Source organism: Necator americanus, chromosome I (genome assembly GCF_031761385.1).
Source record: "Necator americanus strain Aroian chromosome I, whole genome shotgun sequence".
In the NCBI taxonomy this organism is placed as follows: domain Eukaryota; kingdom Metazoa; phylum Nematoda; class Chromadorea; order Rhabditida; family Ancylostomatidae; genus Necator; species Necator americanus.
In genome coordinates this window covers 32,721,891-32,736,742 of record NC_087371.1, presented here as the reverse complement: position 1 = coordinate 32,736,742, position 14,852 = coordinate 32,721,891, and the positions used below count along the sequence as shown (strand labels likewise).

Sequence of the window (14,852 nt, the reverse complement as noted above, 5' to 3'; positions counted from 1 at the left end):
TATGTATTTTAAGTTTGGAATATCCTTGTAAGTGAGAACTGACCCCTCTTTTTTCTATTCTACAGTGAGGTCTTCGAAACATATACCAATGCTAGTTTCAACATTCTCTTTTTTTTTCGAAGAAACTAAGAAAACCACACATGAATTCCTTTGTAGGCGTCAGTTCTCACGTTGCTACATGATTACTTCAAACTTGATGTCGTATTTCCATTGTAATGCACGAATAAATGTTGCACTACAAGCTTTTCTTGTTGTGCTTGTTGTTGTTTCTGCAACTTTCACGAGGTGATTATGGAACTAGTTTGTGCGGTAGACCGCGTTGGATAGGGTCTGGACACTGGATGAGGAGGATTTCTGATCACGTGGAGTGCAAAGATATTGCAGTCACATCGTAGGCGCTTGCAAATACACCGCTTGCTCACGGCCTTCATTGCGTCTTTGTTGTTTGACATACACACAACCTGAACAGAAGCTGCTATGTTCGCATTGATGAATCCTCAAAGATCAAAGAGCTTTATGTTTACGCCGTACCAACGCAGTTCTGTAGACACATTTTCAGGGCTTGAACACTTGACAATCGCCATCGTCGTTTTCTTACGTGTGTTCTTAAATCGCATCTGTTGTGCTGCCGTTTCTTTCCTCTTTCTGTCATTGTATGTGTGTCCACTAGTCAGACCTTTCGCCTACTCACCTTCACTTTTTCAAGCACCTTGATAACTTCTTCCGGGAGAAACACTTCAGAAACCAAGACGATGCAGAAACTGCCTTCAATGAGTTCGTCGCTTCCAGAACCCCAGACTTCTATGATATTGACATTAAAAAGCTCGTTTCTCGTTGGCAAAAGTGCGTTAATTGTAATGTTCGTTATGTTTTGTAATGTTTGTTTCGTTTGTTCTTGTGTTCTCCGTACTACAGAGAAAATCTTTATTTCGGAACTTCTTGCAAATCTCGAACAGGGTAGTATTAAAGAATGAAAAAGTTACAAAAAAAAACAACACAAAAAACTTGAAAAATGCTCATATATTTATTTTTTTCTTCTGCATCAGTAATCAGGAGATGTATTAATTTCTCCTAGACATCATCTACAGCGACTGTACATAGCACAATCCCCATTTGCACTCTGTTTTGTTCGTAAGAGTGCAATCTTCGTCGATATCACAGTAACGCCCATATCGTTTTATTTTCTGTGCCCTACAGAATAACCAAATTATTTTTTATAGGTTTAATTCGTTAAAAAGAAATGAGGGAACACTCACTTTTGGTCATAGATGCAAAGTAGATGTATTTGCGTATGGAATTGTGCATAGCATCCAAACCGAGTTGCTTTTGGATAAACCAGCTGAGATCTTCTTCATGGATTGATGTACAGGTTTTCTACAAATCTGTAGATGGACTTACTTGACGTAGTATTTTCGTTTCATTGAATTGCGAGTCTAATCCTGCTTGTACTGCTTCCAAGATGGTTCCGTTCGTTCTCGTTATGCTTTATTGTAAAAATTATGTTATAACATCAACATTATCTACAAATTCTTCAATAGAATGATTTGAAAAAGAACCTAGACAGGATTTCCCTTTACGCTGTGAAAAATGAAAGAATTCCTATCCCATACACGAGAAAAAGAAAAAGAAAACATATAGGAGGCAAAAATTCGTCGTTTTTTTTACTCACTTTTGGATCTACAGGAAAAAAATTGGCGAATCTCATTGTTTTATTCCACTTCCCATAGATCTGTACTAAGAAAAATCTCACCAAGAGAGCAGACAGTGATTATTTTCACTTTCAGAGGGTCCCACCAAAGCTCACACATTCCTCATTATCTCGATTTTTTCTAGATAATGAAGAATTTGTTGATTGTTCAATTTTTTCTCCTTCTTAAGATGTTCGCCTCTCAATTTGGGGAAAAAATCGGTCATTTATTGGTCATCCTAATATCAAATGTTAAATTTTTAATCTACAGCTGTGGGGACTTATGTTTGCTTGTGCGACCACGACGTGTTTTTAGTAGCCTTGCACTTTTTCCCCTTCCTCGCCTCTATTAGTGTTGTCCTGCATTAATCATGTAATGACGTCATTAACTGTTTTGCTGACGGAACATTCTCTTAATGGACACAGTTTCGTTGTGTGAAAACAGAAAATGTCGGGTACATGTGATTAAAACAAACTTGAACTTAACCATTCCCATTCCTTCCGGGAGCTTCTTTTTTTTAAGTGTCATTATCATCGCTTCAACTTCATACTCGCAGTCGTACACCTAAAACAATCATAAAAATAAAGAGGGGAGGTATTTGAGGAAGTTTCGTAGCACAAATATGTAGTACTGGTGGAGTATCGCCATTTGTGGAAGCTGAACGGAATACTTGGCTGGTAGCAACTATGTCTTAAAAGTATCACTCCAGGAATCTGGGATGGTGGGGTTTTAGGTGGGTTATGCTTATATGGGGTCGTAGGGGGGAGGGGGGGGGGGGGTATGGCGAGGAGGATAATTCCGTCCGTTTCTTCCCAATTGCCGCAAAAAAGGCCAGGAAGATGCGGCTTCGAGCTTTCTGGGGCGCTATTTTCTACAGCGAGTTCGATTGGAGCGCGCCAATCGTATCTTTCGGGCCGTTTTTTACGGCAATTGGGAAGAAATGGATGGAATCACCCTCTTCCCCATAACCTATGACCTCGTATAGGCATAACCCACCTGAAACCCGCACCACAGTAGTGCATTATAGTATTTCCATTTTTGAACTGAGACGTGAAAATTGAGATGTTACTCATGGGTTACTCTTAGGTTTAGGTATTAGTTTTTTTGCATCGAAATCGATAGTTCCGGCATCGTGGACATTATGCTAGTCCGTTAACAGCATCACCACAGGAGTTTGGCGTGGTTATGGATTTTCGTTGCAGTACACCTACATATATCAGGTCGTAGATTATGAATACGGGGGTGATCCCCGCTCATCTCTCCCTGCATCACTGTAAACAGACGGCTCCGGAACGCTGCCTATTACGACGTCCTCTATTACAACGCTCCACCTTGCGTCCCGCCTCCGCCTGCGATTCGTCGAAAATCCATTCGGACGCCCCTATAGCCAACTCATTTCATTCGACGAATCCCAGGCGGGGGTGGGCGCAATGGTGGCGCATTGCAGTAGAGGACGTCGTAAGGAACCGCATTCCGAAGCCGTCTATCTACAGTGATGCAGGGAGAGATGAGCGGAACTACCCCGGCATTTATAATCTACGACCCGATATAGGTATACTCCAACGAAAATCGATACCACGCCAGATTCGTGGGGTGGTGCCTTCAACGCATGGTGCAGCCATGTTAGACGCATGGGGCCGACGAGATTCACATCATCAGAAATTAAAATTTGAGGTATTACTTATTTAAGCGTTATCAACGTCCAATTCAACATACTTCATTTTCATTTCTGCATCGTTTTTCGAAAGTAGAAAAAACTTGGTTTTTCTATCGTTTTTAGAATGTAAAAAAAGAGGTTTTAGTGGGTTTTAGACATCCGAAAATGCTCCCTAAAAAAGAGTGAAGGAAACAAGATCTACTGGACCTATCATTCGTTTTGAATCCGCGTATTTCGAATGTCACTGAATTACGGTTTTTGGCATTCTGAGACGTTAGACTGAACAAAAATTCAGAAGTCGTGGCGACAATGCCACTGAAGACACATATTTGAAAAGTTTCGAAATTTGTATGAGATTCCGCTCTGACCGCACTATCAATCGATGGTTTGAAAACGCCGCACGGCTTGATAACCAAGCCTTTCATCCCTCCGAGGTCGGTAAATTGGTACTAAACCTGTCTGGGAGGATAAAAACATTGATTTCACACGTTGGTGAGCCCCCGCAACTCATTGTATAGGCTAGACACGCGTTCGTAAACCTCAAATAATTCTGGATTGAAGTGAACGCATTTTCGAATCCTACGCACTGTGCACCGCGAGATTAAGAGATTTTTGATGTGGTTTCTCTTCAATCATGGTTTGAAAACAGCGATGTGCAGCCGTGAAAAGTGGGATACTTCATTGAGAACTAGTTTATGTTCCATTTTCGAGCTTTCACAAAACCTACCTCACTAGTTTTAATTGCCGAATTGGCGATGGATAAGTTAAGTGTTATGTTTGTGACGTATTAAAGGATTAAGGATAAAGTGTCTGGCGTTAATCAATCCGTTTTAAGGTACGTTTTAAGGAGAAGTTTTTTTTTTGATGATGATCTTAATAAAGCTAACAAATGTGACCATAGCGCTTATTCATTCATGTTGAATTCGTAAAGAAAGTAGCCGTTTCCAGTAAATTTCATGGATCAGCGCAGAGGATTTCGAAGGCATCTGATCATCTGTTCTGGGACAGCTTGCTGTAGTGAAACGAACCAGATAACCAGATAACTTCAAGCGGAACTCTATTGAATGTTTCAGCACATCTTCGCCGGAGATGTTTCTGGATTTAAAGGATAAAGGATACGGAGTATGCCGTTAATCAATCCGCTTGGAATGCGAGACGTTCACTTCAATTCAGAATCGTTTGAGGTTTACGAAAGTGTAACCGGCCTATACAATGACTTGCAGGTCAAGTCAGCGTTTTTATTTTTATTTACCAGACAACTCTGGTCCCAATTTATCGATCCCGGAGGGATGAAAGGCTTGGTGGGCACTTCGACGTGAGTAGTGAGTAGGTGTAGTAGCCTACTAGGCCACTAATGTAGCAATGGTAGCAGTGGTTGTGACGCATTAGAGAGGAATATTTGAAATAATTTTAATGAAATTAATTGAGCATCATTTTGTGGGACATGTTATTGACTATGATTACAAAATTTTCTTTCTTTTTTAAGTATCCAGATCTTCAACGCATGAAGTTCGGAGGTGAAGTAAACGTTGAAGGGAAAATTAAATGGTCGAAAATGATAGAAAAATATTTTTTTTGGTCATCGGGGGACTTGTCAAAACTTTCGGTCTTTGGACGCATTTGCGTACCCGAGATTTGTCTTGGACAACTCTTCGACCGCTATTTCTCATCCAATCGCTGGTGCGCCACGGTCGCAACGGAGTGAAAGTCGTTAAGTGAAGGGGATGGGGAGGGGGGTGTTGGGAGCAGGGGGGTGAATGGACGTTTTTTCGTGAATATTTCAACGTGAACAAAAGAGAAATTGCAAAAAATCACTGAAAGAAGCACAAAACTCCGTAAAACGGTAGTGAGATGCAATTTTCTTTAAATAGATTTTGATTTCATGCACTTCTTCACAATATTCCATGAAAAACGCCGTAGATAGCAGTCTCACACAGATCTTTGAGCGTTTCTCAATAAATAAGCGAGTTCAAAACGTTCAAAATCTGTGCCAATCGAAAATTGTAGCTGAAATTTGCTGAGGAATTTCCTGTTCTCACCAATCCATTCATTAAAGTTAATTTGAGTGGAACATCGCGATATCGAAAACCGGTAGCTGCCATTTGACGAAGATAGAAATGGAATTGTTCAATAAGTTTCCGTAATTCTTTATCCATTGCTTTGCACTTTTTGATATTTCCTGAATTTTTCTTCATTTTTTCTCACTAGCACTATAATGGACCAACGCAAAACTCACTTATAATCATGTAGTGGTCGTTAATGTCAATATCCTTGTAATGCTCATGATATTCGTCATATTCATATTCTTCTTCGGCGTCGAGAAGAGGAAGATTAGCCAACTAAAACGAAAAGATCTTGTTGAGGTGTTAAAATAAATTAGAATTGAAATTAGTATAATAAAAGAAAATAGAGAGGGAATGTCGAGAACTTCTACATAGCTGGGTGATAGCTCTATAATAAAGTTATGAGGATCTTACCACAAACAGAAGAGGTAAAATCCCCCTCATGTTGTTACTGACCAACGGAGAATGTCACCCGTTTAAATGGAAAATAATGCGATGAAAGATAATCTCTTGTACGGGAATGGGAAAAGTAGTTAGTACTTTCCAATGCTACAGTACCAACGAATTTTTCGCTTTTCTGGCCCTATTATGAATAAATCCCAGAATGGGTAGGTAATGATAATACAGAAGAGATCAAAGTGCACTATAATTTCGATGCAAGGATAAAGGATAAAGTTTCTGGCGTTAATCAATCCGCTTGGGATGCGTCCCCACGTTCACTTCAATTAAGGGATCGTTTGAGGTTTACGAACGTGTAACTGGCCTATACAATCACTTGCGGTGGCTAGCCGACGGGTTAATTCAGTGTTTTCATCCTCCCAGACAAGTATGGTACGATGTCGATCCCGTAGGGATGAAAGGGTTGGTGAGCACAAAGGCGAATTCAAACCTCCGATCAATCGTGTATACAGCGGAACCTCTTACCGACTATGCTGCACCCACCGGACGATCTTCGATACAAGATGATGTAGTATTGAATGCTTTGAGTGAGATCAGCTTGCTTAAAGGCAGGATACCACGATTCTGTGGTGGTAAGTATTTCAGGTGGAGTATTGCCATACGGGATAGGAGTTCGAGTGTTCTCTTGTCTTGAAACACCTCGGCATATTCTGTCTGTGTTTTGTGATAGTGTGCCTGCGAGGTTTCTAGATGGAACCTTTGTTTGCCTGACGTTTCGGCTGTTTCGCCGTCTTCAGAGGCCAAAATAGAGGATGACTGGAGCAATGCTAAGTTTATCCCGTCAAGTGCCACACTACCCTGGGTCAGTGTTTCGATAATCGTTCAGGGTAGTGAAAACAGAAACCCATCTACATTGAAAATGGTCTTACGTGTTATTCCACCGGCTGTGGTGCAGCTGGTAGCACACACTTGTCACTCAGTGTACCAGCGAATGAGTATTGCTGCGTGTAGATCACCAGCGACGATATAGATGATTTGATCTACACACAGAATATCAGGCGGTTATAGGTCACAGAGCGGTGCAAGTGGCAAGAACTCATTCGTTATCGACAAACATTCATTCCTATTATTCATTGAAGGGTTTCTTTTAAGAATCCAAAACGCCTCCAACGTCTTCCTTGCCGATATTTCTGTTTCGTGAGCCAGTATAACGCATTTCACATCGTAATCGTTTCCGTAGTGGGCCTCATGTCTGCGCCTTCCTAGTGGTGTTACCAAGCTTTTTCGTCGTTTTCCTGCCATTTTCCGTTTTCCTGTGCTCATTAATCCTCACTCCAACATTCCTACCGGTCTCCCCAATGTAAGTTGCATTGCACATCAAGCACTCAATCTCATATATTACCCCCATTTTTGCGCAGTCGCCTGTTTTTCCGTAAGGACAAATAACACAACTTTCACAGATCTATCAGCATCTATCATATAATCTGTTTCTAACAAGCTGCCTTTTGATGTTTGCATTTGGGATATTTACCAAGATCACGTCATCTTGTAATTGTGCTTGGATAACGCTGCGCTGAACAACGGCACTGACACTGTCAGAGATAAAAGGAAGACAATGAGAAATTTTGTTTTCGCGCGGAATATCGCTATTTACAGTGTGGGTTCTTTGGTAATGCGGACGTACTGTATGGCCATTAGCACATGCAATTTTCAAGGCTACTTTTCGTGATTCGTGTCGTTCTTGGTTGCCAGTGCATACTTCACTAGCGGTTTTGAACATATTACGAATCACTGCGCGTTTTACTGCAGTTGGATGTGTAGATTTGGCGTGCAATATGATGTTCTTGCAACTTTCTTTGCGATACCATTTTACTCTAATAATGCCGTTTGAAGCGCTTATTTGTGTGTTGAGGTAAGGACGCCATCCTTCTTTTGGGGTTTCTCGTGTGAGTCTTATATATTGCGACTGTTGGTTGAGTATTCGGAAACACTCGTCCATTTCCGACTGTGTTGATGTTATGATGCAACAGTCGTCAATATATCTGCAATACATTATTGTTCTATGCGAAAGCACTGGTTCTTCGATTCTGCTCATGAAGCAGATCGCTAGTACTGGTGCTAAACGTTGACCCATTGCTAGCCCTCTCAGTTGTGCAAAATATTTTCCTGAACACCTGAAAATATTACAATTCAGGCATTCCTTGATAAGTGTTATTATGCGAGATTTACTAAGTTCATATGTTTCCAAGTTGTTACCATATAAATCTATCATCTCAGAGAGAGCTTGCAGCGCCTCACTGTTTTTTACATTCGTGTAAAGTGAGATCACATCAAAGGACTATTACGCAATTGCCCTCAATTCTCGCATTGCGTAATCGCCTAAGGAAATGGTGCGTGTTCGACAAATGAGATGGTATTTTAGGCAAAATTTGGCTTACAATTTCACTAAGGAACCACGAAATTCGATCCGTTGGTCCCCCACACAACTTATTAACTTATTATTGGCCGGATTGCCGCTGATGTTGAGTTCATCTCATCGAGGTTAAGCTTATGCGTTTTGATGAGGCTATAGAACACAGGGCAGGTCGGTTTGTCAAGCTTGAAGCGGCTTACAAATCGTTCGTCAAGACCAGCGGATTTTCCTACAGACATCCATACATGATTCAAGCGTTTGCACTGCATAAGAAATTGTTTCTCTGTCACGCGGCGATAGATCGTTTCATCTTCCAAGTGAAGATTTGTTATTTTCCGATCAAGAGCCTGTGACATGACTACGAATTCCCCATCCTTATCGCTAACTGAAAGGCGCATATCCCATTTAGTAGTTATTTCGCGGATTTCTTTGAAACCCTGCCATTGCTTGCGCGTGAGATTGTTAAGGTTGAGTCGTCTTTGACGGTTATAAGTAGACAACACCCCAGATAGTAGAATCCTAAATTTTGTATCTGTTTAGCGAGCCGTTTCGGGTTCTTTATAAAGGTTGCGCGGAAGTGGTGTTGAGGGTAACGCTCTTCTGCTCATAGGTGCAGCCTGTTGACGGTTACTTTCATTCCTTGTTCTGATTCAAAGCTGGTCCCGAAGCTTGTGGAGGCCTACTGTGACTTTACGAAATGTTGACCCATCGATTCGATGTGAAATTGAAAGTGATGGTCCAAGGCTCAGAAAGCCAACAGCATTATCGGATAAATGAATGTTGCCGAGTACTGTTACTCTTGCCTCTTGATTATTAACAGCATTTTGAGCTGTTGTGTTAGTTGCTCGGTGGAGTCTACGTGGACTACTTTCATTGTTGGGATGGTTTCCATTCTCCATACCCAAAAGTCTATCGTACTTTACGCGCGGGGTCGAGCTGACGCTAGACCGAATAGAGTTGCAAATCGCTCTGGATCCACACTCAATCCTCCTCCACACTTGTTCTGGTAGAAGACGACGACAGGCCTGTTCTTTCGAGATACATTTCAACAATGACGAATACAATACATGCTGTTTTTCCTTGATTACAATTCCTTAGACGGATCGATAAATACTACGGATCTTAGGATGATTCTCAGGAAGATCGCACATACTACCTATTTTCTTATTTGAAATGAACCTAGGAATCAATCTATTTGTCTTACATCGCTGGAGGAAAATCACGAATGGCGTGTGGTTACCACTTTTTGGCGTAGCGATAATGCTTCGCGTACGAGAAAGACCGTAGACCAATAATGTATTGCATATATATTGACGACTGTTGCATCATAACATCAACACAGTCCGAAATGGACGAGTGTTTCCGAATACTCAACCAACAGTAGCATTATATAAGACTCACACGAGAAACTCCAAAAGAAGGATGGTTTCCTTACCTCAACACACAAATAAGCGCTTCAAACGGCATTATTAGAGTAAAATGGTATCGCAAAGAAAGTTGCAAGAACATCATATTGCACGCCAAATCTACACATCCAACTGCAGTAAAACGCGCAGTGATTCGTAATATGTTCAAAACCGCTAGTGAAGTATGCACTGGCAACCAAGAACGACACGAATCACGAAAAGTAGCCTTGAAAATTGCATGTGCTAATGGCCATACAGTACGTCCGCATTACCAAAGAACCCACACTGTAAATAGCAATATTCCGCGCGAAAACAAAATTTCTCATTGTCTTCCTTTTATCTCTGACAGTGTCAATGCCGCTGTTCAGCGCAGCATTATCCAAGCACAATTACAAGATGATGTGATCATGGTAAATATCACAAATGCAAACATCAAAAGCCAGCTTGTTAGAAAAAGACTATATGATAGATACTGCATCTGTGAAAGATGTGTTATTTGTCCTTACGGAAAAAAGGCGACTGCGCAAAAATGGGGGTAATATATGAGATTGAGTGCTTGATGTGCAATGCAACTTACATTGGGGAGACCGGTAGGAATGTTGGAGTGAGGATTAATGAACACATGACAGGAAAACGACGAAAAAGTTTGATAACACCACTAGGAAGGCACAAACATGAGGCCCACAACGGGAACGATTACGATTTAAAATGCGTTATACTGGCTCACGAAACAGAAATATCGGCAAGGAAGACGTTGGAGGCGTTTTGGATTCTTAAAAGAAACCCTTCAATGAATAATAGGAATGAATGCTTATTGATAACGATAACGATAAGCATTCATTCCTATTATTCATTATTCGATAACGAGTGAGTTCTTGCCATTTGTACCGCTCTGTGACCTATAACCGCCTGATATTCTGTGTGTAGATCAAATCATCTATATCGTCGCTGGTGATCTACACGCAGCAATACTCATTCGCTGGTACACTGAGTGACAAGTGTGTGCTACCGGCTGCACCACAGCAGGTGGAGCAACACGTAAGACCATTTTCAATGTAGATGGGTTTCTGTTTTCACTACCCTGAACGATTATCGAAACACTGACCCAGGGTAGTGTGGCACTTGACGGGATAAACGTAGCATTGCTCCAGTCATCCTCTATTTAGGCCTCTGAAGACGGCGAAAAAAGCCGAAACGTCATTCAAATAAAGGTTTCATCTAGAAACCTCGCAGGCACACTCACAAAATACGGGATAGAATTATGGAGAAGGGGGTGATTCCGTCCATTTCTTCCTAGTTGCCGTAAAAAACAGCTCAGAAGATGCGGCGCGTGCACAAGGCTGGCGCGTTCCAATCGAACTCCTTGTAGGAAATAGCGCGCCGAAACGCCCGATGCCGTATCTTCCGACCCGTTTTTTAAGGCAATTAGGAAGAAATGGACGAGGAAAGAAATGGACTATCCCCATGAAATCAGTGCTTTTATCTCTCCAGAAAAGACCGATACAAATTTATTGACCTCAGAGAGATGAAACGCTTGGTGAGCACTAGGGCGGATTCGAACCTCCGATGGATCGTGCGGGAAGCGGTACCTCTAACCGCTACACTACACCCGCCCTTAAAAAATTTTTGGAACGCTTCACGAATTTGCGTGTCATAAAAGTGAACATGGTGGCGCATCCTAAGCGGATTGATTAGCGCCAGACACTTTATACTTCATCCTTTAAACAGCAACGTACTGAGTTATTTATTCATTATTCATTTATTTAGTTATTCATCACGATTTTTTTTTTGAAATTGTTTGTTTTTGTGAACTTAGAATTTCATTATTTTGACCTAACACAATTGATTTTCATAAAAACGGAAATGAAAGTGTAAAGGACGGAAACAAATATTTGAAGGAGAAAACAAAGCTTATATATGTATCTTTAAATAATTCGTGTAATACTTGTGAGTTTGAAAAAAAAGTACTCATTTTTCAAACTTGTTCGAGACGAAATGTAGGTCTTTCCGTGATTACGGGAAATTTCTAGGTAAACTGTTTTCATTTCTAACATTTTACTAAGAGAACTACGTAGAATCCATAAGTAGTCTTGTGTTCTCCGTAGTACGGAAAAATTCTTCATTTCAGACCATCTTGCAAATTTCGAACAGGGTACTATTAAAGAGTGGAAAAGCTACAGAAGGAAACCACACAAAAAACCTGAAAAATGCTCATATATTTATTTTTCTTCTGTATCAATAATCCGGAGATTATCCTAGATTTCATCTACACCGAACTGCACATAGCACAATCCCCACTTGCACCTTGTTTTCGGCGTAAGAGTGCAATTTTCATCGATATCACAGTAACGCCCATATAGTTCTATTTCCTGTGCCCTAAAGAATAAATCAAATTATTTTCTATAGGTTTATTTTGTCAAAGAAAAAAAAATGAGGGAACACTCACTTTTGGTCATAGATGCAAAGTAGATGTATTTGCGTATGGAATTGTGCATAGCATCCAAATCGAGTTGCTTTTGGATAAACCAGCTGAGATCTTCTTCATGGATTGATGTACAGGTTTTCTACAAATCTGTAGATGGACTTACTTGACGTAGTATTTTCGTTTCATTGAATTGCGAGTCTAATCCTGCTTGTACTGCTTCCAAGATGGTTCCGTTCGTTCTCGTTATGCTTTATTGTAAAAATTATGTTACAACATAAACATTATCTATAAATCTTTCAATAGAATAATTTAAAAAAGAACCTAGATAGGATTTCCCTTTACGCTGTGAAAACTGAAAGAATTCTTAACCCATAAAGGAGACTAAAATTTGACGATCTTCACTCAGTTTTGGATCTACGCGAAAAAATGGCGAATCTCATTTTTTTATTCCACTTCCCATGGATCTATACTAAGAAAAATCTTACCAAGAGAACAGACAGTGATTATTTTTACTTTCAGAGGGTCCCACCAAATCTCACACATTCCTGGTTGTCTACAAAGTAAGATTTCTTGGCAACTAGAAGAGGTCTGAGAAGAAGAGTTGTGAGAAAATGAAGAATTTGTTGCTTGTTCAATTTTTTCTCCTTCTTAATATGTTCGCCTCTCAATTTGGGGAAAAAATCGGTCATTTATCGGCCATCCTAATATCAAATGTTAAATTTTTAATCTACAGCTGTGGGGACTTATGTTTGCTTGTGCAACCACGACGTGTTTTTAGTAACCTTGCACTTTTTCCCCTTCCTCGCCTCTATTAGCGTTGTCCTGCATTAATCATGTAATGACGTCATAAACTGTTTTCCTGACGGAACATTATCTTAATGGATACAGTTTCATTGTGTGAAAACAGAAAATGTCCGGTGATTAAAAAGATTAAAACAAACTTGAACTTAACCATTCCCTTTCCGTCCGGGAGCTTCTTTTTCTTAAGTGTCATTATCATCGCTTCAACTTCATACTCGCAGTCGTACACCTAAAACAATCATAAAAATAAAGAGGGAAAGTATTTGAGGAAGCTAGCACAAATATGTAGTACTGGTGGAGTATCCTCATTTGTGGAAGCTGAAGGGAAAGGAATCTGGGGTGGTGCGTGTTTTAGGTGGGTTATGCCTATACGGGGTCGTAGATTATGGGAAGGAGGGTGATTCCGTCCATTTCTTCTCAACTGCCGTAAAAAAAGGCCAGGAAGATGCGGCTTCGAGCGTCCCGGGGCGATATTTTCTACAGCGAGATCGATTGGAGCGCGCCAGCCTTGTGCACGCGCCGCATCTTCCGGGCCGTTTTTTACAGCAATTAGGAATAAATGGACGGGATCACCCTCCTCCCCATAATCTAAGACCCCGTATAGGCATAACCCACCTGAAACCCGCACCACGCCAGATTCGTAGGGTGAAACCCTTAACTACCGGCTACATGTTCAGCCAGCGGCTTTATCGCTTGTAACCGTGTAGTGCATTGTAGTATTTCCATTTTTGAACTGAGATGTGAAAATTCAGATGTTACCCATGGATTACTCTTAGAGAATTAGCTGTAATTGTGTAGCTGAAATTTGCTGAGGAATATCCTGTTCTCACCAATCCATTCATTAAAGTTATGTTGAGTGGAACATCGCGATATCGAGAGCCGTTAGCTGCCGTTTGACGAAGATTGAAATGGAATTTTTCGATAAGTTTCCGTAATTCTTTGTCCATTGCTTTGCACTTTTTGATATTTCCTGAATATTTCTTCATTTCTTCTCACTAGCACAATAATGGACCAATGCAAAACTCACTTATAACCATGTAAGGTTGATTAAGGTCAATATCCTCGTAATGCTCATAATATTCGTTATATTCATATTCTTCTTCGGCGTCGAGAACGGGAAGATTAGCCAGCTAAAACGAGAAGATCCTGTTGAGGTGTTAAAATAAATTAGAATTGAAAAGAGTATAATAAAAGAAAATAGAGAGGGAATGTCGAGGACTTCTAAATAGCTGGGTGATAGCTCTATAATAAAGTTATGAGGATCTTACCACAAACAGAAGAGGTAAAATCCACCTCATGTTGTTACCGACCAACGGAGAATGTCACCCGTTTAAATGGAAAATAATGCGATGAAAGATAATCTCTTGTGATACGGGAATGGGAAAAGTAATTAGTACTTTCCAATGCTACAGTACCAACGAATTTTTCGCTTTTCTGGCCCTATTATGGATAAATCCCAGAATGGGTAGGTAATTATGATACAGAAGAGATTAAAATGTATTATACTCGCGATACAAGGATAAAGGATAAAGTTTCTGGCGTTAATCAATCCGCTTGGGATGTGCCACCACGTTCACTTCAATTAAGGGATCGTTTGGGGTTTACGAACGTGTAACTGGCCTATACAATCACTTGCGGTGGCTAGCCGACGGGTTAATTCAGTGTTTTCATCCTCCCAGACAAGTATGGTACGATGTCGATCCCGTAGGGATGAAAGGGTTGGTGAGCACAAAGGCGAATTCGAACCTCCGATCAATCGTGTATACAGCGGAACCTCTAACCGACTATGCTGCACCCACCGGACGATCTTCGATACAAGGTGATGTAGTATTTGAATGCTTTGAGTGAGATCAGCTTGCTTAAAGGCAGCATACCACGAATCTGTGGTTGTAAGGATTTTAGGTGTAGCATTCGCATACGGGATAGAATTATGGAGAGGGGGTGATTGCGTCCATTTCTTCCTAGTTGCCGTAAAAAAACGGCCCGGAAGATGTCGCGCG

The 14,852-nt window shown here is 40.8% G+C and overlaps 3 protein-coding genes across 4 annotated transcripts; all 3 read right to left on the bottom strand.

Annotated features, from left to right (window-relative positions):
• Positions 1-1,082: 1,082 nt before the first annotated feature.
• RB195_007552 (uncharacterized protein) lies at positions 1,083-6,467 on the bottom strand (the record flags this gene model as incomplete). Of its 2 annotated transcripts, XM_064181242.1 has the most annotated exons (7): positions 1,083-1,191; positions 1,257-1,339; positions 1,399-1,483; positions 2,164-2,252; positions 5,385-5,524; positions 5,582-5,684; positions 5,823-5,852. In XM_064181242.1, 7 exons carry the CDS (start codon positions 5,850-5,852, stop codon positions 1,083-1,085), a joined length of 639 nt encoding a protein of 212 aa, XP_064038049.1. The 2 variants fall into 2 exon arrangements, with proteins under 2 accessions (XP_064038049.1, XP_064038048.1); XM_064181243.1 differs by lacking the exons at positions 1,083-1,191; positions 1,257-1,339; positions 1,399-1,483; positions 5,823-5,852 and adding exons at positions 1,969-2,047; positions 6,351-6,467.
• Positions 6,468-8,297: 1,830 nt separating this feature from the next.
• RB195_007551 (uncharacterized protein) lies at positions 8,298-8,618 on the bottom strand (the record flags this gene model as incomplete). The annotated part of the gene is made up of 1 exon (XM_064181241.1): positions 8,298-8,618. The coding sequence occupies one exon, from the start codon at positions 8,616-8,618 to the stop codon at positions 8,298-8,300; it is 321 nt and encodes a 106-aa protein (XP_064038047.1).
• A 3,263-nt stretch (positions 8,619-11,881) lies between these two features.
• On the bottom strand, positions 11,882-14,150 carry RB195_007550 (uncharacterized protein; the record flags this gene model as incomplete). The annotated part of the gene is made up of 7 exons (XM_064181239.1): positions 11,882-12,002; positions 12,073-12,155; positions 12,215-12,299; positions 12,993-13,081; positions 13,683-13,822; positions 13,880-13,982; positions 14,121-14,150. 7 exons carry the CDS (start codon positions 14,148-14,150, stop codon positions 11,882-11,884), a joined length of 651 nt encoding a protein of 216 aa, XP_064038046.1.
• Positions 14,151-14,852: the final 702 nt, after the last annotated feature.